The 27,306-nt window shown below is 35.6% G+C and overlaps 1 protein-coding gene and 1 pseudogene across 2 annotated transcripts in view; both read right to left on the bottom strand.

Annotated features, from left to right (window-relative positions):
- Nucleotides 1-1,529: 1,529 nt before the first annotated feature.
- LOC311170519 (nucleophosmin-like) lies at nucleotides 1,530-2,213 on the bottom strand (annotated as a pseudogene). Its single transcript has one exon. The product of its transcript is annotated as a nucleophosmin-like (transcript).
- A 6,664-nt stretch (nucleotides 2,214-8,877) lies between these two features.
- ZFYVE16 (zinc finger FYVE-type containing 16) overlaps nucleotides 8,878-27,306 on the bottom strand; it is a gene marked incomplete at both ends in the record, with an annotated part of 31,699 nt that continues 13,270 nt past the window's right edge. Inside the window, 10 exons of the mRNA XM_084234210.1 lie at nucleotides 8,878-9,039; nucleotides 12,769-12,936; nucleotides 13,850-13,955; nucleotides 14,794-14,956; nucleotides 17,996-18,076; nucleotides 19,637-19,784; nucleotides 20,133-20,237; nucleotides 22,145-22,227; nucleotides 25,775-25,999; nucleotides 26,568-26,723. Coding sequence (XP_084090336.1) covers nucleotides 8,878-9,039; nucleotides 12,769-12,936; nucleotides 13,850-13,955; nucleotides 14,794-14,956; nucleotides 17,996-18,076; nucleotides 19,637-19,784; nucleotides 20,133-20,237; nucleotides 22,145-22,227; nucleotides 25,775-25,999; nucleotides 26,568-26,723 — 1,397 coding nt within the window. The remainder of the gene's footprint in view (nucleotides 9,040-12,768; nucleotides 12,937-13,849; nucleotides 13,956-14,793; nucleotides 14,957-17,995; nucleotides 18,077-19,636; nucleotides 19,785-20,132; nucleotides 20,238-22,144; nucleotides 22,228-25,774; nucleotides 26,000-26,567; nucleotides 26,724-27,306) is intronic.

The raw sequence follows: 27,306 nt of genomic DNA on the forward strand, positions 1-27,306 counted from the left end.
ACTTAGTAAAATGTTTTTAAGGTTATCCATATTGTAGTATCAGTGCCCAATGTAAGATTCCATTGTTTGCATATACATTTTATCTGTTCATTAATGTGAGGACATTTGGGTTGTTTCCACTTTTTTGGCTAGTGGGGAAAAAACATGACAGGTCTAAAATAAAACAACAGCATTTATTTGGGGAACCGTATCAGATTTGTATTATCAGGGAGCACAAATTCAGCCAGCTATGTTCTGCTGCAGTCTTGGTGCAAGAAGATTTTAAACGCAGAAAGATGAGGGAAGGATAGGACTGCATAAATAGTTTACAAAAAATTGTGATTGACTATATTCATCCTTGTTTGTTGGTGTTTAGTCAAATTGGCCTTAGTTGCTAGGGAGAGAAAGAAAAAAATTCCTTTTCCAGGCCTCCCTGGTGGCGCAGGCGGTTGAGCACAGTGCTGTGAAGGCATCTGCACCCTCTGCAGCGCAGGTTCTATCCCAGGTGGCCAGGGAGATGCCCACATGGTGCGGCAGATCTCTCCTGTCTAACCTGCTGCTCCCCTCAGCAGTTTGTCAGTCTGCCTGTTCTGTTCCCTGCTCTGTCTCTGGTGAATCCTCTTACCCTCCCGCACATCTGGCCTGTATCCCAGTTCTTGTATGCATAAATAAAATAAATCTTTAAAAAAAAATTGCTGTTCTATAGTTCATGGAGAAGTCTATGCTAATCAGAGAACCAGTCAGCAAATACTTTTCAAAAGCTAAAAATTCAGCAAGGTGGAGTCTGTATTGAACATTCATTTTTCACAGCACTGTCAACATTCATGGGTAAGTTATGTCTGGAGTATGTGGATGAATTCCTCCTGGGCATATACACATAGGAATGGAGTTGTTTCGTATGTCAACTTTTTTAAGGAACCATCTTAAAACCACCGTTTTTTGAGGAACCACCAATTTTGCAAAGCAGCCACACCATTTTACGTTCTCACCAGCAATGAGGGTTTCACTTTCTCTGTACCCTCACCAACACTTATTATGCTATTTATTTTTAATTATGCCATCCTAATGGATATGAAGTATCTCGTGATTTTAATTTACATTTCCCTAGTGACTAATAAAGTTGATCATATTTTCAAGTGTTTATTGGCTATCTGCATATTTTCTTTGGAAAAATGCAAATCATTTGCTCATGTTTAAACTGGGTTATTTGTGGACTTTTTTAAATTATAAGAATTGTATGTTTTCACTTTATTAAAATACTGAGTTTATTTCACACAGATATTTTTGTCTTCCCTTTTCCATTTGTCTGACCATCACTACTACTATGCCCTAGTGTAACATTCCATACATACTTAAAGCCCAGTAAAGGGTGGAGTTCCATCTTTAAAAACTAAACAGGCATCTTGGACAACACATTCCTGGCAATGAAACCTGGACATTTATAAGACATGGGAAAGCTGTCACCCTACATCATAAAAAGAACAACCGATACCAACTGTTAGATAAATGAAGTAAGACAGATAATTTTAACAAACTGCACTATTTTCTTAAAAAGACTTCCTCCACTACCAGATATCTTGACTAGCCTCCTGATCAGTGATCTGGAAGTTTTGTGAAGACAAAACTGATGAACTCAGCTTTCACTTTGGAAAGAAAACTACCTTTTTTCTATGCTTGCTTGAATTTTTTCTTTAGTATCTTCTACAGAACTGGGTTCTTTTGGTGTTTTTGGAGTTTTTTTTTTTTGAAAGATTATTAACCTTTTTATCTAGGTGTTGATGGTTTTGAGTCATTTCCATTCTGGTTTGACTTCTGGAGTTTTTCATATAGATTTCTGGTGCTTTTTCTTCAGCTTTCTCATCATCATCATCTTCAGCAGCAGCAAGTTTTACTCTTTTTCTGTGGAACTTTGCTACCACTTCCAGGTGCAGAATGTTTTCCAGGTATACTTAGGAGTTTCACATACTCCTCTTCATCTTCTGACTTTGCATCTTCCTCCATAGCTACTAAGTACTGTCCACTAATATGCACAGGCCCTGAATCACACTTCAACCTTAAGACTACAGGTGGTATGATTTCAAAGCCCCCAAGGGCTGCTGGCTGTACGGCATTTTCAAAGTTGTCAGTGTTAACTTTAATACGAATAATTTCATAATTCATTGCTTCAGCTTGAAAATGTGCAGTTCATCCTTTCCATCAGTCCCTAAACTAACTTGAAGCCAACTGGTGGTCATCTGTGGAAATGTGACCTTTGATTCAATATACATAACTTTTTTTTTTTTTTAAACCTGTGCCTGGGTCTCAGGCATTCTTTTTTTTTTTTTTTTTAAGATTTATTTATTTTGGGGCCTCCCTGGTGGCTCAAGAGGTTAAGAGAAACCTATGAAGCTATCTGCAGCCACTGTAGCATGAGTTCAATCCCTGGCCAGGGAGTTACCCACAGGGCGTCAGACCTCTCCTGACTCGCCCGCTGCTCCCCTCAGCAGTGTATTTCAGTCAATCTGGCTGTCTGTTCCCTGCTCTGTCTCTGGTGAGTCCTCTCACCCTCCACACCTCTGGCCTGTATCCCAGTTCTTGTATGCTTGAATAAATAAATCTTAAAAAAAAAATTAAAAAAAAATTTATTTATTTATACAAGAACCGGGGTCAGGACAGATGTGCAAGAGGGTGAGAGGGTTCACCAGAGACAGAGCGGGGAACAGAACAGGCAGACTGACAAAATACACTGCTGAGGGGAGCAGCAGCGAGACGGGAAAGGTCTGCTGGCCATCTGGGTTTCTTCCCAGCTGGCTAGGGTCGAACCTGCGCTGCAGAGGCTGTGAACAGCTTCACAGTGGGATGCTCAACCGCCTGCGCCACCAGGGAGGCCCATAACTCACTCTTGAATAAGTGTAGTTGACCTTACAGTTTATTCCAAGCCGCATATATTAAGCCTCCTGGCCTTTATTTTGTTATGGAAAGTTTTCTGCAAGCCCAATAACTATCACCTAACTAAAAAGTTATCTACTTGTACAATCTGGTTGTCTCCAACTTCTTTTTAAATATGCCTACATTGATGGCTTCAACTTACTTTAATTCTTATCTCAAATTTGTTCTGCAATTCAGTGTATTTTTAAAACAAGGCATCCAAAACAAGGATCCAAATCCTCAAATCCTTGAATCCAAATCCTTGCATCACTTGCAAGTTCGTGTTTTCTAATTAGTGTCTTGTTTCTGAATATGTGGCATCATGTCTATCAATTAGTTTTGAAACTTCTACATTGTATCTACTTCTTAGATATCCTATCTCCTGATCTTTCCATCCACTCCAGCTTTTTGTCTTTCTATACCGTCCTCTGCATATTTTCTCCTGATTTATATTTCAGTATGTAATTCCCACTGCAGGCTATATCCTATTCTGTCATAAAAATCATTTACTAAGTTTTAAACTGCTTCTTATATTCTTGCAATGTTTGTATTCAGTTCTTTCCCAAATTAGCTCCCATCACTTCTTAAGGTTTCCCATTGTCTAGAAGTACCTTTGAGCCTTTCTTTAGGCACAGAACACACAAATTGGATGCCTAAGTCTTTATTCATTTTCATTTTTTCTACTCTTGCTTATGGATGAGTTTCCTTAAGTACTCACTTATTTTTTACTGTTACTAGACGTTGAATTTTAAAAGTAATTTGATGTCTAAAATTAAGTTTTTTCTATGGAAAGGATTTTACATTTTATTTTTCTCAGCACCTAGAGGTATCAGTAGGGGCGCACTTTAAAGCAAGTTAAGTGGTTTCTTTGGATTATGTAGGCAATTCAAACTGTACCTATAATTTTACATAACTTTATATTTTTAGTTCATACTCATCCTAAAGGTTAAATACTTGGAGGGGTGGGAGAGAGTCATCATCCTATTCTGGGGAAGTTCTGTTAAACAGACATTGCCTGGTAGATTCACCACCTTGTGTGGAGCTTGACCTTGATTTGTCCTCTTCATCTTGTAAGGTTGTCACAGTAAGGCTCCATGTTCTCTTAACTTCTCTTTATATTTAAGTTGGACATTCCATATTTCTCGAATTCCATTTGTTTTAAAATGTTTTTTTAATCAGCTATTGTTTTCAGCAGGAACATGTATTTAAATATCCCAACATGCAATTTCTAGAAACAGGAAGTTTCCCACAATTGCATAGTTGTTCCTACATGGCCAAATCCTACTCTTTCTCTTGTTTTCCTACACTTAGCACATAATACTTGTGGCACAAAATCTTTAAATGTTAATCTATAAATGTTAAGAAATATGCTTAATTCTGTCCAATTATTATTATTTTGTGTGTGTGGGACCCTCGCCTGAGGCCAGGGAATGAACTGGCGCCGCAGAGGTTGCGGGCAGCCTCGCAGCCCAGCGCTCAACCACTGCGCCACCAGGGGAGGCCCTGTCCAATTATTTTTAGCAATTTTTAAAAAAGATTTATTTATTTATTTATACAAGCACTGGGTACAGTCAGAAGCGCGGGAGGGTGAGAGAATTCACCAGAGCCAGAGCGGGGAGCAGAACAGGCAGAAGAACCGAAACACTGCTGAGGGGAGCAGCAGGTGCGGCAGGAGAGGTCTGTGCGCCATGTGGGCCCTTCACCGGTGGCCGGGGATCGAACCAGCACTGCAGAGGCTGCGGGCAGCTTTGCAGCCCAGCGCCTAACCGCTGCACCACCAGGGAGGCCTTTTAGCAATTTTCACTTAAACTGCTCAAAGGTATAGGTACCTTGGATTAGTTATCTAGTACATATTGTTGCATTTTACAAATCACCAGAAAACTGAACAGCTTAAAATAACAAGTACTTATTATCTTATACATTTTCTGAGATTTAGAATCTGAGAGTAGCTTAGTTGAGTGGTTCTTGTGAAACTGCAGTCAAACTCTTGGCTCAGACTACAATTGGAAAGCTTAACTGGGGTTAAAAAGAATCCACTTCCACACCTATGGCTTTTGGCAAGAGATTTAAGTTTGTCACCAAATGGACTTCTTTGTGGGATTGCCTACTTGTGGCTGCTGGCTCCTCTGAAAGAGGGGAAGTAGGAGGAGAGAAAGAGAAGGGCAGAGAGACAGAGAACAGTAGAGGGGGAAGGATGACATGGGAGGGACGAAAGGCACCAAAGATGGATGCCTGCCTTTTATAATATCATCTTTGAAATGACATTCCATCCCTTTTGCTGTATTATATTGATCAAAAAGACCAACAATGGTACAATGTGGAAGGAGATCTACAATGATGTGAATACCAAGATACGGAGTTCATTGTGGACTGTCTTGGAGGCTGGCTAGCAACTTACCCTCCAAAAAGGAAAAATAAACATTTATTTATTATAAGTTCATAATAAAGCACTTGAATGAAACCTAGCTCTTCACTTGCAAAAAGCATAAAAATATGGTTGTAATTTTACCAATGCAAATGCAGAAAATATTTCCCCCAAAATGTTAAATTTTAAAATTTGCCTATCATTCCATACTAAATACAAATCATAGAAAATAAAATATTTCAAATTCCTAAGAATCTGATGTGAAAAAAAAATATCAATGTATCAAGTGAGAAAAAGATAAATTTAGATAGCAAGATTTCATGTCTGGAAGGAAAAAAATAAAGGCATTAAATAAAGCCCAAATTGAAAAAGAAATCCTTCAAGTGTTTTTAGTAATAATGTTGTTATGGGAAAAACAGTCCTCCTACTAAAACATATGGTCATAATTCTTGTAATGGATTTTCTTCTTGCCTTTCTGGAATTAAGATGCTTTTATCAAACACTGATAAAAGAACTTTGACAGAAACAAGGAAACCTTTAAGATTCTATAATAAGTATAAAGAACAAAAAGTAACTGAGGAGGTACCATTGTGTTCTTTTATATAAAAACATGAGGGGAGAAAATAAAATTATGTATTAGTAATTACTGCTATTTTGCACCTAAATCTTGGGAAGATGCACAAAAAGAAATATAAATGATTACTTCTTGAGATCGTAGAGTGGGAAGACAGGTAGATGCATATAAGATGGGAGGTTGGACCTCCCCAGTGGCGTGGCACAAGGGGTTAAGTCTCAGCACTATCAAGCTCTTGCAGGCCACTACTGCCTAAGTTTGATCCCAAGCCAGGAGCTAACCCACGTGGCACAGCAGAACTCTCCTGTCTTGCCCCACTGCTCCCCTCAGCAATGTATTTCAGCAGATCCACCTGTTCTGCTCCCTACTCTGTCTCTGGTGAATCTTCTCACCCCCCCCACCCTCCCCTGCACCTCTGGCCTATACCCCAGTTCTTACATGCATAAATAAATAAAAATAAACCTTTTTTAAAAAGGATCAGGAGATAAATAATTTCTGATTTTTTAATTATGTGTATATCATATATATCAAATCACTAAATCACGAAGAAATAAAAACCCAAGGATGGTTAGGAAGTTTGTGGTTTATTTCAAGATAGTCTCTTTAAATTTTAAGTCAAGTTATCAAAGTTATGCTTGTTATTAAAAAAGTTCAGTTTGATAGAAACAACTTTCTGGTCTTCACTTGAGAAACAGTATCTAAATCTAGGCTATTATAAACTTAAGCAGTTCACAGTCTACTACTTTTCTGATTAAATTATAAGGTGAGCTATTCATACGACACAGAAGATTCTTTAAAATAAACCTCCTTAAAAAGCAAAGTTCAGTCTTTCCATGTATTATCTACTTGTCAGATTTTCAACTCTTGCCTAGACAAGTTTAATGCTTACTTCCTATAGCAGGATTTTAGGTTTCCCTCTCATTCTTGGCATGACTATCCTGTGTTGGTTTTCAACGACCTAGTCATGATTCATAGCTCTATTACAGCAAACACTTTTACTTTGTTAACCATCCACTTCACACATCCACTTCAGCTGCAAGAGGGAAAGAGCTATTTCATTCCTCTTCCAAGCAATGAAGCCTAGTAAAGTGCTCTGCACAGAGCAGGTATAAAGACAAAACTTGCTGGATGGCTGCATAATACAAATGGGCTAGATTTTACTACCTATTTCAAAAATTCAGAGAAAGAAAATAGTATTAAAAGACCTAAGACCAAAAGTAGATCAATACAGACTGAGTACAAAGAACTGTTCTTTTTCTTCACCTTTAAAACAATTTAAAATTTAAATAATTACCAACAAGAACATGACCGTACAGTAACAAATGTTTTCAGAAATGTATCTATAAATAATACTTTAAAATGTGCCTCTAAATTTCAGGCACATAATAATTTACATTTTTATTAAATGCAAACAAATCCAAATGTATCCAATAAAGAGCTCTCCACCGTTTGGTTATCTGAAGGTGAGTTCAATATTCACAGGTTATACTGTTACTTATAGTGCAAAATAAACACACTACATAAAGAACAGTGAGTTTGATATGCAAGTCTTCTTTATCTTATACCACTTCAATAAATTTCACAAGTTATTACATGTTGTCACTTAAAGTATTTAATATCTGTGACATTTTACACTACTTATGAAATACCTATTTCCAAAAAGTTGATATTCTCGTCCATACTATCTCTGGCTATACTATAGATGTAACTCAGAAGGAACTATATGCCCAAATGGTGAAATTTGTCAGTCTCTCCTAGCCTTAGACAGAACTCTCACATGATCTTCAAATTGAGATGTTTATAAATATTTTTCTTGAAACAGGACTATTTAGTGTAGTTTATTTTTCTTGAGATACGTGTTTGTGATACAAAAACATGTAATCCACAGAGTAAAAAAGCCATCAAAATAATGACTACATTTTATATAATTTAAATGACAGGACTAACGAAAATATGTCCTTTACTTTTTTTTCCTACATAACACACCTTTTTGTATTTTGCTGAAGAGGAAAGCTCTCTTAAGTTTCAAATACGCAGAATATAACTTATGTTAATACCCTGTTATAAAAAATATCTGCCATATAAAGAATCTTAAATATGCAAAAGTCACCCATTAAAATTTATACTGAATACATAGATGTCAATGAAAATATGCAGTTGCGAGACACTTCTAAGGGAAAATGAAAAAAAAAAAAAAACAACTGTTGTAGGCTTTATTTATTGCTACATAATGACTACTTCAAAGGTCATCTGGCCTGTCATCAATCACTCTTAAAAGTGATAAATACAGTGGTATACATTAGAAGGAAGAAAAATAATGCACTGTGATACAAAAATATTACCTATTTATAAATTATTAAAGGTTTATAAAACACATACTGAATCATATGGTCTCACTATAAAAACAATATACTTAAATATAGAAGCACAAAATCTTGAAGCACCACCAATTATTTTAAGAATGCCCATTTAATCAAGAAAATCATATATATAATAATAATTTGAGGAGAAAAAGGCAAAATTCTGATTTTAATTCAAACAATCAGTGTTTATCTAATCATGGAGGTAGATCTCCACTCCAATTATACAAGTAAGTTATCTGCCTTATTCAAAAAATCATGTAAGTCCAAGATTTGGAAACAGGTCTGTGCCACTGAAAAACAATTTAACATAAAGCAAATATTTCCTGCATAAGATTACATCTGAAAAGAGCCTTCATTAAAATCATTCTTGGAATAAAGAGGTATACCTAAAATGCAGATACTTTGGCTTAGCATTTAAATAACACAGTAAATGCTACAAGTTTCTTACTGAGGAATTTATCTTTTTAGAATTTTTGAAGTATAAAGCTTCAAAAACTGTAAATATCTTAAATTTTTAGAGATTTGAATATTGTTAGTGACTAAAATAAAAAACATTCCTACCTAAAAAGCAAAGCTTAAGGTGTTTTGGACATTAAACATACTTACTTTTAGTGTTTGTGGCATTTCAGCTTTAGTGCTGGGGTTAGTTTTAACAAATTAGTTTGCAATATATAACTCATGTCCTTTCACTAAAAAAGATTTTCTATAATGAAAAATACTAATTCTATTTCTAGCGGTAAATTAGTAGAGTTGGAGGTCCCACCATGGATCACAGGAATTAGAGCATTATCAAGATCATTTAGATAATGCTGAGGCAGAAGTTGGCCTTCAGATCCTGCCTGAAATTCAACCTGCCAAAAAAAAAAAAAAAAATCTTGTTAAGCCAATCTTAAAAGTGAGTAATCTCGTTTAGTTCAGCAGATAAATATAAACTATTAAAAAACATTCAGTTTAGGCATATTAAGAAAATCTTGATTTTTTTTAATAAAACATTTTCCATTCTATATTTCTTCTATCCATCTACTATAAAATAATTCTCTCTCTTCCAAATATAAAAATTGAAAATTGCCACTAATTCCTAGCTTAGGTTCCTCTCAATGAACATGGAAACCACTGGAGGGGAGAAGTTTTGAATAATTACCAATATGACTTAAATAAAAACCCTTTGTCCGGGTACAATTTAATAAGGTTAAAAACTAAGTCCCCCCTCCTGGCCCAGCAGGCAGTTTTTTTTTTTTTTTGGGGGGGGGGGCAGGTGGAGAGCTTGACTAGATAAGAGAATTTAAGGTTGCCTTGGGGACAAAACCGTAAGACAGACCACCATGACCAGAAAAACCAGCTCAGCTTTAGAAATGCAGTAGCAGAGGCAAGGACATGTCAAAGGGTGGGGCCCCAAGACCAGACATCCCAGCAGATAACTGATACACACTGGCACCTCAAATAAGAAAGCCCATAAAAACAAAGTATGAAAGAAAGCCTCAAGTCTTCCTTTGTAAGCAGACTTTGCCTCACCTACTGTTTCTCTTAGCACTTTATTTCAATAAATCCACCTTTTCTTTGATGCATTCCATCTCTGGTGAATTCTTTCACCCCTGCACCTCTGGCCTCACCCTGATATTTCTCCCAAGTATACACATGGTACTAAGACAAATCTATTTAAAAAGTTTGAAATAGTTTTTGTAATACTTAATATTTAAAGTTAATGTTGCTGGTGAAAATTCTATTTTTAACACATTTGACTGAAAGATATTAACAGTGTTTTCTTAAATAACAAATGATAGATGGTTCCTTGGAAAAGAAGTTTTTTTAAATGAGATGAAAATGTAAGTTCTTCTATCCAACAAGAACTGTGTTATCCAAAACACATGCAATTTGCAGCAACATGGATGGCGCTGGAAGGGATCATGCTCAGCGAAATAAGCCAGAAAGAAAAAGAAAAATACCGGATAGTCTCACTCATAGCAGGAATCTAGAAAATTTAAATAAGGGACCAGGAAAATGAATAACTATAAGAAAGTGAAAATCAAAATCAACAAAAAACTATGAACCAGAGACATTTTTTGGGGGGTGGGGGGCGGGAGGGGAGAGATTGGGGTCAGAATGGGGGGGTTGCAATATAACATGTACTGGCTGGAGAAAAACAAACTTCCAGCACATGCACTCACTTACATTTAACCATTCTTTTTTTTTTTTTTTTTAAAGATTTATTTATTTTTATTTTATACAAGCATTGGGTACAGTCAGAAGCACAGGAGGGTGAGAGAATTCACCAGAGTCAGAGCGGAGAGTAGAGCAGGCAGACTAACGAAGTACACTGCTGAGGGGAGCAGCGGGCGGCACGAGAGGTCTGCGCGCCATGTGGGACCCTCCTCTGGTGGCCGGCTGCGGGCAGCTTCGCTGCGGGCAGCTTCGCAACACAGCGCTCAACCGCTGCACCACCGGGGAGGCCCCATTTAACCATTCTTACGAAGAATTGCTTTGAAGTCTATTATACTGGATGTATAAACAATTACAAAATATATAAAACTATCAGATATGAATTGAAAGTTCAAAGAAAAACAAATGGTTCTTAGATGTAAAATGATCATCACTTGCTATAAGAAAAGTACACATTAAAATAATGTTGGAGTACCATTTTCACCAGTCAAATTGGCAAAGTTCCAAGTTAAGACGAAACCTTATGAAGCTCGCTGCAGCCACTGCAGCACAAGTTCAATTCCAGGCCAGGGAGCTGCCCACATAGAGCAGCAGACCTCTCCCTGACTCACCCACTGCTCTCCTCAGCAGGTATTTCAGTCAGTCTGCCTGTTCTGTTCCCCACTCTGTCTCTGATGAATCCTCTCACCCCTCACAACTCTGGTCTGTACCCCAGTTCATGTATGTATAAATAAATAAATCTTTTTTAAAAAGTTTGATCACATACCATCCTGATGGAATGTGGGGGAAAACTCTTTCACAAAATGTGATAAAAATAAATCTCTGAGACAATAGAATATCTATTGAATACATATGTGGACCTGGCAATTCTCTCCCAGGACATACTTTTTGTAAACTCATATTTAGGCAAAAGCAAAACACTTTGGAGGTTCTAGCAGGGGAGCGCAGCTACTCATATACCCTGAACTGAAGACCGGTCCGTCTCTATTCGGGGAAGGCCGTCCTCTTCGACCGAGCGCGCAGCTTTGGGAGGGATGCACATGGAGCGGTGAGGGAGGAAGGGGACACCCGCCTAGCCAGCCAAATCAGCCGAATCAACCCTGGCGATCAATGGGGTGACAGATGTCGCAGCCAGATCGCCCTCACATCCAAAAGCAAAACACTTTGGACAACCTAAACAGCTGGATGCCAATCAATACATACCAAATACACATAAGACTAGTTAAATAAATTATGGTATATTTATGTACACAATTATTCCTATGCAACAGTAAAAAAGAATACAAATGTATACTATCTTAATAAGGTATCTTTAAAAAACATGGCAAAATGTAAAGGAAGGGGAAAATGACATACACATTATTTGTTTTACACATGCCTAAAGCCACAAAGAATATATAAAAACATGACTGCCTGACCAGGAAAGGAAGATGAGGGGTGAGTATGGAGATAGACTGTAGAATTGGAAATCAAGGGTAAAAAGGAGATCTTTCTAGGGCTGTTACTTTATACACAGTGCAGCACTACAAGCCATGGCTAGTCTATGGGGAACCATTTACATTCTAGCCTGGAGTTAGTATCTCCAGGGCCACCAATTATACAGATGAAAATGAAAACTGCTCTCTGAATACGTCCAGAGAACAAGTCTTGTCTTTTATATATATATATGATCTTTGGTACTTTTAAATCACATGAATATAGAATCTAATCAAGAGTAAATAAATTTTAAAACTTACTTATCGAACAGATTGTTGTGGGGCAAGGGTCAGAACACTATGGCCTGTGGGCCTATGTGGCCCACCAATTATTTCTGTAAACAAAGATTCACTGGAACTCAGATGAGTTTATTAATTTACGGTTTATGGTATCGATGGCTGCTTTTGAGTTGAACAGTTTAAAAAAAAAAAAAAATCATTTAGGGCCTCCCTGGTGACATAAGGGATTAAGATGCAACCTAGGAAGCTGTCTGCAGCCAGTGCAGCACGAGTTTGATCCTCTGGCCCGCCAGGAGCAACCCACCTGGGGCAGCAGACATCTCCTGACTCACCCGTTGTTCCCCTCAGCAGTGTACTTCGGACAATCTGCCTGTTCTGTTCCCCACTCTGTCTCTGGTGAATCCTCTTACCCCTCTGCATCTCTGGCCTGTACCCTAGCTCTTGTATGCATAAATAAATAAATCTTAAAAAAATATCATTTAGCCCACAAAGGTTAATATAGTTTCTGTCTAGCCTTTTACCACAAAAGTTTGCTGACCCCTATTGAGGAAATTAAACGAAATAATATATATGTAGTGTGTAGTACACATTAATAGGCAACAAATTTCTGTTCTCTTCATTCATCTGAAAATAAAAGGTTAGAGAAAACATTTTCAGTATTTTAACATAATATTCATTTCAAAAACAAACCACAAAAATATGGCTCACCATATCAGTGTCAATGGAAACTCTGAGGCCAATTTTATTCATTCCATTATTCTTTAGAGTTTTCAGGTGAGGGCACAGTGCAGCACTACAAGCCATGGCTATTTCTTTTGCGAACTGATAAGGAGTTGCTGAAACAGATAAATCTTGGTCCTTTAGAAAGTAGAACACCTGAAATGTATTTAATTAGGAAACAAGGCAAAATTTAAATTTAAAATAGCTTTAAAAATATGGTAACAGCTTTCAACTTTATCAATAAAATTCAGTGTTTCTGCCATGAAATTCACTAGTTAAGAGCATATATAGCTTGCTTTATGCTTTAAGTTAAAAATTTTAAACCAAAGGCTACGGAACATGGCAGACAGCCAATTTTTTGCCTAAAATTAACCTAACCTATATCAATGAAAGCCTAGTTAGCTCAGTTTAGAAGATAACAATTTGTCCACCCTATAAGATCACCATCCTTTAAAAAGTTAAGCTCGAGCAAAGAAATAATGTTCTACAATTTCTATATCCTATACGGTTTCTATCTTATATGCAAAAAAATCATAAAAAATACATTAAAAACAGATAATATTTACTGCTGTCCAGGAGGAACAATGAGAGGGAGTATGGAGGTGAACCAGGAGGTCGGGAATCTACCAATCTATAGTTACGTATCAACTTATATATATATATATATATGTGTGTTAAAAAAAAAGGAACTTGTAGAAGTAACTTTCTCACCTCAGATTATAAACTGATGTCAATATTTTATTTTTTTTAAATAGGAGACAAATGAAAATAATATAGTCAAACAGCCTACTAGTGTACAAAGATGGCAGCTGCCAAAACTTAACTATCGGCTATCAGGCAGGACCACAACACAGTGGCTTGAAATCAGCCTATGGAAATCCAAATCCAGTGTATGAAAGGCAGATTGGTACAGAAATGTGTTGAAGGTACAGTGGAAAAAGTGTAAAAAACATCTGTGTATTAAACATTCTGAGGTTGAATACTATGAAATCTCCAAATTAAAAAAAAAAAAAACAAAACACCCATATCCAGACATAGCATGTAAAGGGAAGAAATCTTTCTCAATTACCTCAGTACATTTTACAATCTTTTCATCATTTTCAAAATCTGCTTCCAGTTTCATTTTTTCACTTGGAAATCCTTGCAATGATATTCCATCCACCGAACTAATAACACTATAGAATAAAACACAATACAGTAGAATTATTAGTACCAAATCTATGAAGTGAATTATTAAATGAATAAATTGAGTAAGGAGAAAAATTATGAAGTTATAAATTAAAAGCAGCAGTAAGAGAACTCAATTACATTCAAAACAATTAAAACTATATTCATTTGCCAAGATTTCTTGATTGTGTAGCAAATTATATCTATTTTTTCATATGCCCAATTTAGACCTGAGGTTTAAAATACCTTAAATAGTCTCCTAACAGAAAAGCTGTCTCATGAATTTCAAAAATTCTATTTTGGAATCCTTCAGCATTAGCCCTCTTCTTCCTTCTTTGCTCCAGACCCCTTAGCCAATCTCCAAAAAAGAAAAAAAAAAAAAAATGGGTAACTGAAAAGAGGAAGGAGTGGCAGTAATATTCTGTAAGTCCTCTAATGTATGTAATATTAAATCGGTTGCTTGTATTTCTAGTGAATCAATACAATACAGAATAAACACCCAACGGAAATCTTACTTGACAAAAATAGGTACCAAATGACAGAAAGTGTCTTGCCTTTCTCAGCTTTACATCCAGCCCATACTTCTACACAAAGGATATTTTATCATTGGCCCCCTCCCCAAATGACCACCATTTAATAATTTACAGGATCCTGGCCGGAAAAATACACATGAAGCTATTTAGGAACATGTCTGAAAAAACAGACTGTATTCATTAACTGGAATATAGACATTTAAGTTAATGGTGTAGTTCTACATTTATTCATAAATATTAATTTTATTAACAGGATATTTTTACCCCCTCCCATACCCATCCCAATTATATTTCAGTAACAAAAAATTCCTACCCTTTGTTTCCTTTTTCTTCAGAATCTACCCAGCATATATCCACATATTCTCTGAGGTCTACAGCATCCACTTTTCCACATGTAATTTTAAAGTCTTTTTGTTCTCGCAGAGCTAGCCGCAAGCCATCCATGGTCTCAGGAGTTATTTGTACCATTAAGCCATCTGAAAAGAAGAGTTTTTCACGTTTATTTTACTAAGTATCAATTTGTATCTCTAAGTCATAAAATCTGTTATCAAAATGAACCTATATATCCATTATGAAAAGCACCTCATGTAACAAACATTCATGTTTTGAGGCCTCCCTGGTGGCGCAAGGGGTTAAGACACAGCCTGTGAAGCTGTCCGCAGCCTCTGCAGCAGGAGTTCGATCCCAGGCCAGCCAGGGAGCAACCCACATGGCACAGCAGACCTCTCCTGACTCACCTGCTACTCCCCTCAGCAGTGTACTTCGGTCGAGCTGCCTGTTCTGTTCCCCACTCTGTCTCTGATGAATCCTCTCACCGCCCCCCCCCCCACTTCTGGCCTGTATCCCAGCTCTTGTGTGCATAAATAAATCTTAAAAAAAAACCAACAAAACAAGATACATGTTTTAAATCATCTGTTAAATCATCCCAATGGTTGTTTACTACTAGAAAATAAGAAAAAATTCACAAGGTTAAGAACTTAACTTAATTTCTTTAACAGATTTTAACTGTTTAAGAAAATAAAGGTGAAAACTTCTACTTCTGACTATGATGAGGTAATTAATTCCAAACTAGCCCTGTTATACCAACCAACCATAAAGCTATTCAAAATATATAAGATAGTTGCTTTGGACACTACCAAGAACTGCAATACCAGGATCCCTAAAGGAAAACTCAACAGCTGAGCCCACAATTGTCTATGCTTTCTGGTTTAGATAACTGATACTGACCCATTAAGCCTATACAAGCTCTTCTGGACTGAGGGGTCAATGACAATAGTTTGGGCAAACCTGGAATCTAGTGTCAAGATTAATGGGACACCAGAAGATTGTATGTATCAATGTCCTTTTGAATTCTTGGACTAGAACTGGGTTCACATTAATAGGGTGAGAGTAAGGCCTAACAGAGAAGTCTGAACTTCCATCCCCTTACCCTTCACACCTCCCAACCTGGACACCTGGCAAGGGGAAAGAAACTAGAAGTTAAGGTCAACCAACAATGGCCAATGATTTAATTAATCATGCCTATGTAATCAAACTCCCAATCACTGAAGTTCAGGAAGCATCCTCATTGGTGCTGGAAGAGTAGTAGGCCCAGAGACGGCACGTAATCTGCATGATTCTCTCCCATGCCTTGACATATACAGTGGTTCCTTTATAATAAAAGTTTAAAAAAAAAAAAAGTAAAATGTTTTCTGAGTTCTGTGAGCCATTCTAGCACATTATTATGCTTGAAGAAGAGGTGGTGGAAACCCCTGATTTATAGCCAGTTGATCAGAATGAGAGGTCCCAGACTTGACTGTCACCTGACATGAAGGGCAATCTTATGGGACTGAGCCCTTAACCTGTGGGGTATGTGTAAAATATGGGAAATTAATGTCAACACTGTATTGAATTTTTGGACACCCAGTTGGTGTCAGAGCACTGGAGAACTGTTTGGTAAACAGGAAAAAATCCATACATCTGATGTCCAAAGTGATGTGAGTAAAGAAAATCTCTCCTATTGGCCTGGATTAATTCCTATTCAAATACAGAAAAATGTCACTGGACCCTTACTGTACACAATACCTAAAAATATTTCCAGGTAAGTCAAGGACTTCAGTGCTAAAGGCTAAGTTCTAAAATTTTAGGCTCAACCGGAGAATAGCTATTGAGCCACAGGAAAGGTTTTTAAATAAAATATCAATAAATTACATTAAAATAAAGACCTTCCATTAGAAAGACATGATAAGGGGACTTTCTGGTGGCGCAGGGGTTAAAGTCTCAGGACTATCAAGCTATCACCAGCCACTGCAGCATGAGTTTGATACTGGGCCAGGAAGCTCACCCACATGGCGCAGCAGACCTCTCTTGTCTTGCCTGCTGCTCCCCTCAGCAATGTATTTCAGCAGATCCAACTGTTCTACTCCCCACTCTGTCTCTGGTGAAACCTCTTACCCCCCACACCTCTGGCCTATACCCCAGTTCTTATATGCATAAATAAATAAAAATAAATCTTTAAAAAAAAAGACAGTATGTAAAGCTAACTATAAACAAGAAAAAGATAAAACACAACAGAAAAATGGGCAAAAGATGTGTAAATATGCATTTCATAGAAAAGGCAATATATTTGTCCAAGATATATGTCACAAAAAATGCTCTACTTATCATGGCATGATAATACTGACATATTCAGAGTTACCTACCAAACTGATACAATTTAAGCAATCTAATACTACATTTGGAGAAGATGTAGATTAATGGGAAATTTTATATATTCTGATGGTAATGTTAATAAATGGGTACAAACCAAACAACTTGGCAATATCTTACAAAGTTGTACATTTACTAATCTACTGACCAAGAAATTCCACTCCATGTACATATTCTAGAGAAAATCTCAGACATATGCTCAGGGTCCACACATACCAGTAAGTAAATTATTAGCACCACTTTTCCCAAGAGCAAAAAATAGGAAACAATCTAGCTGGCCATAACCAAAAGATGGATAAATTATACATTCACAAAAGAAAATACTTAATAGTAATGAAAATGACTACAGTTGCTGGCAATAACAGCATATATAGACCCAAATATTAGTCATGTTCTACATCCTGGGCTGGGTGGTGATGTCACATAAGTTTACAGTTCTAGACTTTATAACTTACATATACTCTTTTATGAGTTTCAAATACATTTTTTTAAAGATTTATTTATTTATGCATACAAGAGGTGGAGTACAGGCCAGAGATGCAGGGGGTGAGAGGATTCACCAGAGACAGAGTAGGAAACAGAACAGGCAGACAGACCGAAGTACACTGCTGAAGGAAGCAGCGGGCCAGTCAGGAGAGGTCCGCTGCGCCATGTGGGTTGCTCCCTGGCCAGTCAGGGATCGAACTCATGCTGCAGAGGCTGCGGATTGCTTCTCAGTGCGGTGCTTAACCCCTTGCGCCACCAGGGAGGCCCAATATCAAATACTTTTTTAAAAGGAAGTGAAAAACATCTTAACATTAAAATAATCTTATAGATGCAACTCTTACCTTCAACTATGCTAGACTTAGCAAGAAATCCTGAAGAAGTCTTTAGAGCGCCATTGAATACTACAAAACTTGCACCTGTCACTGATTTAAAAAAACACAACAATTATTTATGTTTTAACCTGATTTCTATTTGTTATATAATATTTATTAAATGTATAAGGTAAATGATGGCAGTAGAGAACTTATTCAAAAACAAATCAAAGAATTGCAAAAATGTATCTCAAATGTTTATATTAATAATCAATGGGTTATTGTACTATTTTAAATACCTGTGTCTGTGTTAGTAAGGGTGTGGGAAATCAAATATCCACTACTGGTGAAAGCTTAAATCAGAACACTCTCTAAGGAGAACTTGATAATTATACATTAAAATTACAAATACACATATATTTTGATGCACCACACCACTTACTGGAACTGATGGCATGTGTTCAAAGTTATTTTTTATCAATAGTCACAGTTTGTTAGCAACAATGTCCATTAATAAGGAAAAATTAAACAATGTACACATGTAAAGTACAAAGTTATATGGAATGTAAAACTTTTTAAATAAACTAACATAGAATAATCTATAAGGTACGTTAACAAAAGAAAAGGCAAGGTATAGAATGGAACAAATGTTATGATTGGTTTTAAAAAACTAAAGAAAGAAGATGTATGTTTATGTGTTTACTTAATTGTACACACACACACACACAAATGTCTCTGAAAGGATATGCAGGAAACTGGTAACAATGGTTTGGTTGTCTGTGAAGAGGGAGAGAGAAGCTTGGGAGTGAAGGGAGGAAGAGATTTTGCACTACATCTTGAATTTTACACTACATAAATATATATTCAAAAATAAATACTAAATAGTTAAATTTTAATGACAAAAATGTCAATGACATTAAAAAGTAAAAAGCAACACAAATGCATAAAGATCTAGTATAAACCCATCTAGTTAACATATTAATATAAGATGTCAACAGCGGCCACATCTTGGCACTTTTCTCTTTTCACTACTTTTGAAAACCTATTTTCCAAGTTTATTAAAAATGAATATATATTACTTTTATAATCAGAGGGAAAAAAGTTAGTGGCCAGAATGTCAGACTATTTAAAATAGATTATATTTTATAATGATGTGTTAATTTTATTAACTCTCCCACTTAACTTTAAATTTGTTAGGCCTTCTATTGCAAAGATTTGTAATCACAGTAGTCATTCAGGTAATTTAGCAAAAACTTAGAGTATTATCATTTATATGTGCTACTCACTCCACCCCTAGTCACAGTTTTATAAATCATTCTTCATCCTTACCCATCCTGTGGCCCCCTATGAGGAACTGAAGCAAAGGTAAAAAAACACCTCATCCCAGAGGGAAATTAGTGAAAATAAGACTCCCATTACATGGGATAAAGTAGGCCTGAAAATATCAAATTGCATACAGTGTTCTAGGTCTTAAAACCTAAGGTAGTCCAAGAGAAAAACAAATTAAGAAGCAATTTTTTAATGTTTATATAGCTGTAAATCTAAAGCATTGTTTTTTATCACCATCAATTTAGCAAATGAGGTGTGTGTATGTGTGTGTGTGTGTGTGTGTTTCCCTTTTGAGAATTCTATTTAGTGAGTCAGCTTTATGGATCAACACCAAAAACTCACCTTTTCTAGGATGGCCAGTGGCGCTGTTGGCCTGTGTTTGATAACCTCCATCATTCTGTACACAGACTAGATGAGAATCTGCTTCTGTGCTAAAACTAGCCCCAATGCTAATGACATGTTCATTAGAAGAATTTATTACTTTCATTACCTGGGAAAAAAACAACAGTCATTTAGAAACACTTCTAACATTTTATGCTTTTATTAGTTACAATAATTCAGTCATATTTCTGAACAGCTTCATAATTATCCCCGAGAATGTGACAGAAACCAATTATTTTAAGACAAAATTATCTCAGTTAATAGTAAGATAGTAAAGAAAAAAGAATAGGATTAAATGAATCACTTGCTAGGAAACATTTAAAATTTCAAAAATAGTGTATTTTGCTATCTAGATGTCTGATTCAAAATAAATGAAACAGATTTAATCTGACATCTGCTAAGGAAATCTAATGTTTAATAAACATCTTAAAAAGTTAAATAAAGCAATTAGACTTACATCATTGTATTTTTTCCGAGGTATTTTTATGCAGCTTTTCCCCATTTCCATATGAATCAACAGTTGATCTATATTATGCAAGGTATACTGGTAATTTCTAAGGTCCTACATAAAAATGACATTTCCAAAAACCTTATATTACTATCCATGAACATTTGTTATATCTTTAAGAATATTCAACATTTTAAGACTTCTGATATATAACTATCAAAATGCCATTGAGAAAGTAGAACGAACTTAATAAACTAACTAATCCTTCCAGCTATTTCACGTTGAGAGGAAAATCATTCTTAGGAAGAACGCTGCAGTATTTGGGGGCATTCTCTTTTTAGCTATAGCTTGTCCAAAACAGACAAGGTCTTGAAACAAACATGAGTAAAATTAATAGTGAGTCCATTGAAGTAAGTTTCTGTGGTAACAGGTAAAGACAAAAATACAGAAATTGGAGGTGAAAGGGAACCTGATAAATCATCTAATCTAATCATTCCTATTATAAATGAGGAAATTTAGGTTCAATTTGTCAAAAATTACCATCTGAATGACTTTGGGGTGCTTCTACTAAAATTTCCAAAGCTCCACCAATTGTGCAGATCTCATATTAACTAAAAGTATAAGAACTGCAGAATTAAAAACAATTAAAATCAAGAACACATAAAGTATGATACGATGTTCTAAAAAGAAATTCAGCAAAACAGAGCTCATTAATATGAATTACTAAATTAAAACAAAAATACAAGTGCATAAAATTTGCTATAAAAAATTTAAAAAATAACTGTAATACTGTGATTTAGATAAAATAATGTAGTTTGGTAATTTAGATGACCAAAGTATCTATTTCTCATACATATTTGGCTTTCATCCACAGTACCAGGCTCAAAGTTCCCAAAGTGTTAGAATTTCTTAAGTGCTGTGGTTGATAAAAAGGTACTTATTGTTATGCTAATGAAGGTAACTTTTGGGAAACTCCCGAAGTCAAGGGTTGGTTACCAGGGAAAGTAACTTGAAAATAACTTGAATAAAGATTGGAACTTCCAATCCTCCCCGGCCATACCAGCTCTAAGGGGAGGGGCTGGAGATTGCGTTCAATTGCCAATAGCCAATGAGTTAATCAATCATGCCTACCTAATGAAGTATTCCTAAAGCCCAAAAAGAGGGACTATGGGGCCTCCCTGGTGGCTCAAGGGGTTAAGCACCGCACTATGAAGCAATCCACAGCCTCTGCAGCACGAGTCCAATCCCCAGCCGGCCAGGGAGAAACCCACATGGCGCAGCAGACTTCTCCTCTCTCGCCTGTTGCTCCCCTCAGCAGTGTATTTCGGTCAATCTGCCTGTTCTGTTCCCCACTCTGTCTCTGATGAATCCTCTCACACCCCCCCCAATCTCTGGCCTGTATCCCAGCTCTTGTATGCATAAAAAAATAAATCTTTAAAAAAAAAAAAGAGGGACTATGGAGAGCTATCCAGTTCGCCAACAAATGGAGATTTGGGAAGAATGTTATGCCTGGAGAAGGTACGGGAGCTCCCAGCTTCTTCTCCATACCTTGCCCTATTCCATCTGGCTGTTGATTTGTAGTATCCTTTGTAATAAATCAATGGTCAGTAAATGGGCTTACCTGGTCAGTAAATGGGCTTCCTGAGTGTTGTTTATGATTCTAGTAAATTAATGCAACTTGAGACGAGTGTCCTGGGAATCTCTGATTTATAGCCAGTCAGAAAAGCACAAATAATAATCTGTGCTTGCAACTGGCACCTGAAGTGTGAGGAGGAGATTACTGGAACATTAGGTCTCTAGCTACCTGGACAGAAGCACAGGCAAACACCTGGGGCTTAAAGTGAAGGGCAGTATTGGGAGACTGAGCCCATAACCTGCAGAATCTGGTTAGATAATGTCAAAATTGAGGTGAATTTTCAGAGACCCCTACCTCAATAAACCCTGGTTGAAACTGGTCCTTGCAAAACACTAAAAAGCAGTAACAATATAAGAACACGCAATAAAATAATCCAATTACTCACAACAAGTAAGTTCATAATAGTGTGTCCTATTTCTCCAAAAAGGGGTTTTCGGCCTCTGACACTTGTTAAAGGAGCAGGATATGCTATATATATAAGAAAAGAAAATGGATTACTGTCAACAACAACAAAAAATATATATTTTAATTAATTATCTTTAATTCTCAGTTTTCAAACATTACGGATATATACCACCCAGCCAGTACTTTGGAGAAACTGAGAAATGAGAATAATATAGTGCATCTACTAGATGCTACACTAAACTGCAAACTTTACATACACTATTTTATTTAAACCCCATTTTTAAGTCTATGCCTACTTTTATGTCTATGCCTACTTTACAAATGGGAAAGTAGAAACACAATAAACTTGCTTGTAGTGATTAAGTTAATCCTAGTGAAACAGATTTGAAACTGGACTTCTCTGATTCTAAAGCATTTAATCTCTTCATTATATGTATTTCCACAAAATTCTGACAGCAGGAAAATAACAGTGATTAGCTAAACCCCTTTATAAAATTATGTCAGTTAAAAGAAAAGCATGGGGCCTCCCCAGTGGCACAGCGGGTTGAGCGCAGCACTGTGAAGCTGTCCACAGCTTCCCCACCATGGGTTTGATCCCCTGCCAGCCAGGGAGATTCCCAAATGGGCGGCAGACCTCTCCTGTCTCACCTGTTGCTCCCTTCAGCAGTGCACTTCCGTCCTTCTGCCTGTTCTGCTCCCTGCTCTGTCTCTGATGAATTCTCTCACCCTCCCACGCCTCTGGCCTGTACCCCAGTGCTTGTATAAATAAATAAATCTTTTTTTTAAAAAAAAGAGAAGCATGAAGACTTAGATTTCTAAGGCATTAGTAATTAATGTTCAATTGTGCTAGTTTATGAGTAGTAGAAAACTTACAGTGTTTAAGTTAATATGATTAAAAGAAGTATTGGGAGTCAAAGACATCAAAGCAGAGAAAGAACATAGAATCAACCTGTCACCAAACTACTGTTTATTTTTTTTAAAAATATTTTATTTTATATAATTCTTATATCATTTTTGCACAATGTATGCATTTTCATTTTTGTTATATTCCCCATACAATTGCACCCTCCCTTATTATGACCCTAATCCTTCCTCTCCCTGCCCCCTCCCTCTGCCATAGTGTGTCTCTAGTTTACAGCTGCTTGTTGATTCTGATTTTTACTTTGTATTAAAATACAAAGTATTTTGTATTTTGGTCCCTTATTTAGGTTTTCTAAATTCCTGCTCAGTGAGATCATCCGGTACTTTTCTTTTTCTTTCTGACTTATTTCCCTGAGCATGATCCCTTCTAGCTCCATCCATGTTGCTGCAAATTGCATGCGTTTATCTTTTTTGATTGCTGAGTAATATTCCATGGTGTATATGTACCACATCTTCTTGATCCAGTCATCTATTTTTGGGCATTTGGGTTGTTTCCATAACTTAGCTATTGTAAATAGTGCTGCTATAAACATAGGGGCACAGGTGCCCTTTGGAATTAATATTTCTGTGTCATTTGGCAAACTACTCTTTTTCTAGGGTACTATAAATATTGTGTACAAACAGGGAAAAGATACCCTACTGACAATGCAGCAGAGTCTCTGAAAGAAAAAGGAGGTAAGACCATTCCTATGATAAGATTACATTTTTAAACGTTCAGTTATCATTTTAGATCACATGCAAACAAAACTCTCTAATACCTGTTATACAACTATACTTCCTAAAAATTCTAAGAAAACACTTGAAGTTATCTATTTTAAGAACTTAAGTCAGAGTAACTCACATCTTTGTTATTACACACATATTTTGTAGTTTTAAAAAGGAAACTAAGTTATTTGGAGAAGAGAGGGCACAGAATGGGAATACTTTAGTAAGACACTAGTGTTAAAAGATATTAAAATGATGAAGGATATGGTTAAGGTAAATGCTAATGTTTTTTACTTCATCAATTTATGAATGAGGGAGCATCATTTGCAACCTGATAATTTTATTTAAAAACACTTTTTAAAGGTAATGGGTTAGAATGACATTCTGTCAGAATTACAAAGGGACCTCACAAATCAACATTCAGTGATATTCTAATATAATGATGTGTTGTTTCTAATGAGACAAATTATAAAAACATAAAAGGGTAGATAATCCCCATTTAAAGTTACTAATTTCAGACAGTTATTTCAGGATTTAACCGTGGGATTCTACTTTTGCCCAGTGTAAATTATCTCTATAACAAAGTATACACACATATTACATTTTCAAGTTCATGTATAAAGAGGCATGAGCACCTGTAACATCAAACTGCTAGTCTAAAATCCATTAAACATAAAGAACTTAGAAAACAGCTCAAACTAGTTAATTTCTAACTATCACAGGTGATTTGCCCTCATTACCACTAAATAATTAGGATAGCTGTGTAGTTCCAACCCCTGTGATCTTGAGAGAAAAACAGCCTTGGTCTCCACAGTGCTACTGGCCAAATTTACAGACCACATGCTCTATGATAACTTAAGATTAGCTAGTATATTCACCTAAACTACCATACAAATAGCATTTGAATATTAAGCTGAAGGGATGAAATACTGACTCAAAATGAAATTTCTTAGGTGACCTTTTGCAAAATTTAATAGCATTGCATAGTTAGGTCCCAATGGTGAGTACCCACCAACCTCACCAGGGTTTAATAATAAAAGTTGCCAAATAGAGATATTTAAATGAAATTATCTCTTTCACTTAATTTGTTCACAATAACAGTCACTTCTATAACTTCCCTACATTTAATTTTCCTCTAAGAAACTATTATATTAAAATCAAATGAATAAAATTTTATTAGATGTGCTGTACCTCAATAAATGCAATAAATTACTTCCTGAAAAAAGTCAGAAATAAAGTGTGAGAATTCAAAAAATGTTAATAATACAAATGACTTCAACTTAGAAAGAATAACAAACATTAACCTGGGTCATGTCACAACTTTAGTATATCTAGCTGTGTCACTATGACTATGTAAATAGTCATAGTAAATATACACTATGTAAATATACACAAACAAAAACACATATATACAAATACACAAATGATAGCATACATCACTTCCGGATGATAAACTAAATGTCAGGAACAGAAAACTACGAAAAAAAACTTCAAGCTTATCAAAGATGCTATCAAATTATTTCTCTTCCTAAAAATACTAAAATCTTGATGATTATAGTCAGTAAATGAAAGCAATTTCACGTGATAATCCAAAAATCCTCATGTTTGCTTCTATAATATACATATATTGAGAAGAGACAATAACTTGCCTAATTTGCCTTTCTAATAATAGGCAATATAACAAAATGAAGCCCCTATAGTACACAATTATATGAAAACTTTTCAGGATTTTCTGTATTTTGTTCTAAAATTTAAAAAAAAATTTATGATAAGTTAATATAATTATGAGCATCTAGACCCTTCTTGCTATTCCAAAGTTGTCTAGACTAATTTGGTAGTAGAGGGAAGTTGTTTTGGAATTTTTAAGTACAATAAAATAAAAGTAGTGCCATTAATCCATCAAAAACTGATTCTAATGATCAATGAAAATCTAACTTTACATTCAACAAATTTAGCCTACATACCTTATTATTATAAAACTTACCTTTATATTCTGCACCCAGTCTTAACATTAAACGCATAGGAAAAACCTTTGCCCAAGGAATCTCTAGCTTCTGGATAAGAATTCCACAAAGAAAAGGATTACTTGGTAATGGCAGATCATCAAGTTTCTGAAAAGTAGGTGTAATAAACAGGAATCCTCCATGATCCTTGCTGTTGAGAAAACTCTCAGTAAAGGTAATATTGTTCAAATTTTCTATGTATTTTCCTGGAAATAAAATCATTAATAAAAAAGGCCTTAAGTTGTTTTGAAGAGAAATACTGAGTTTAAATGTCCCATTATAAACTTTCCTAAGAAAAAAGCAATGTGGTATATTATGTTTCTTATTTCTACTCTTGATAAAGCACCTATTAAATACCTTCTGTGCACATAGCTCAGTTATTCTTAAGAATGAGGACAGTGAACAAAAATTTAAAAATGTTTCCAACCACAGGTATTTTTAAATTTTTCTTCTTACTACACAGTTAAGTGAAAAATTGTCATATCCCTCCAATCTTTTATAGATGGTAAGAAAAGAATGTAGACATGTTAGGAAAAAAGTCAAGAAGAAAATATATTCACTTTTTTTAATTAAAAAAAAAAAAACCCTGAGTAAAGACACAAATTACATGAAATACTAGCTTTAAAGAGACTAAAAACGATGACTACATCTTTTAAGAAATCAATAATCTCATCACAAAATGAATCTTTAGTATGATACTTAGAGCTGAAAGTATAAACACCTTAATTAATATAGCTGTCCCCTAGCTGAAAAATTCAAAATAAAATGCTGTACCTTTTACAGCATCCTTATATATGGTGATAAACAGTCTGAAGATGTCCTTAGGAATAGTATCTTCATTTGGCAAACATAACAACAGAATAATAATTTCTGCCTGTCCCAAGCCATGCAATCCGTTGGTTGAGAAGTACCAATATCTGTCTGAGGAATCTTAAATGATAAAAGCATACAACTATAATGTGGACTAACCAAAAAAACTAAATATAATTGTCTTTTGCATGAGGCAGAGCTTTTCAAATTCCTATTTTCCCAAGAACTTTAACTTGACTTGTATACAATTAAAGAAAAAAAGGGAAACAATGAAAGACCCTTATGGTGTCAATTAATAAATAACTTTAAAGTAAAAGATACACCAATATGCTGAAATGTAGTGGAGTAAGAATCAGGTCAGTTTCAAAGAGAATGAAAAGTTGGTATAGATTCATTGTTGAGTACTGATGTTTGTTTATTATTAAGGATTATTCTCTACTTCCAATTAGGTAGGTCCTATGTCATTTACTTTAAAACTGTCTTATTGTAACTAAATCAGGATTCTTGCTTTTAAAAATTATCTAAAAGCTTTATGAAACACAATCAACTATATCATTAGCATCAAAATTCAGATTAGCTATTAGTTAATAACCTTAATCAAGGATTCACTAGGGACACTAGTTTAAATCTGTAAGCTTACCAAAAAAAAAAAAAAATCTGTTAAGCTTATATTTCAAATCCCAGTGAATATAAATTTGCAAAA

Source organism: Talpa europaea (assembly GCF_964194135.1).
Source record: "Talpa europaea genome assembly, chromosome: 5".
Lineage (NCBI taxonomy): Eukaryota > Metazoa > Chordata > Mammalia > Eulipotyphla > Talpidae > Talpa > Talpa europaea.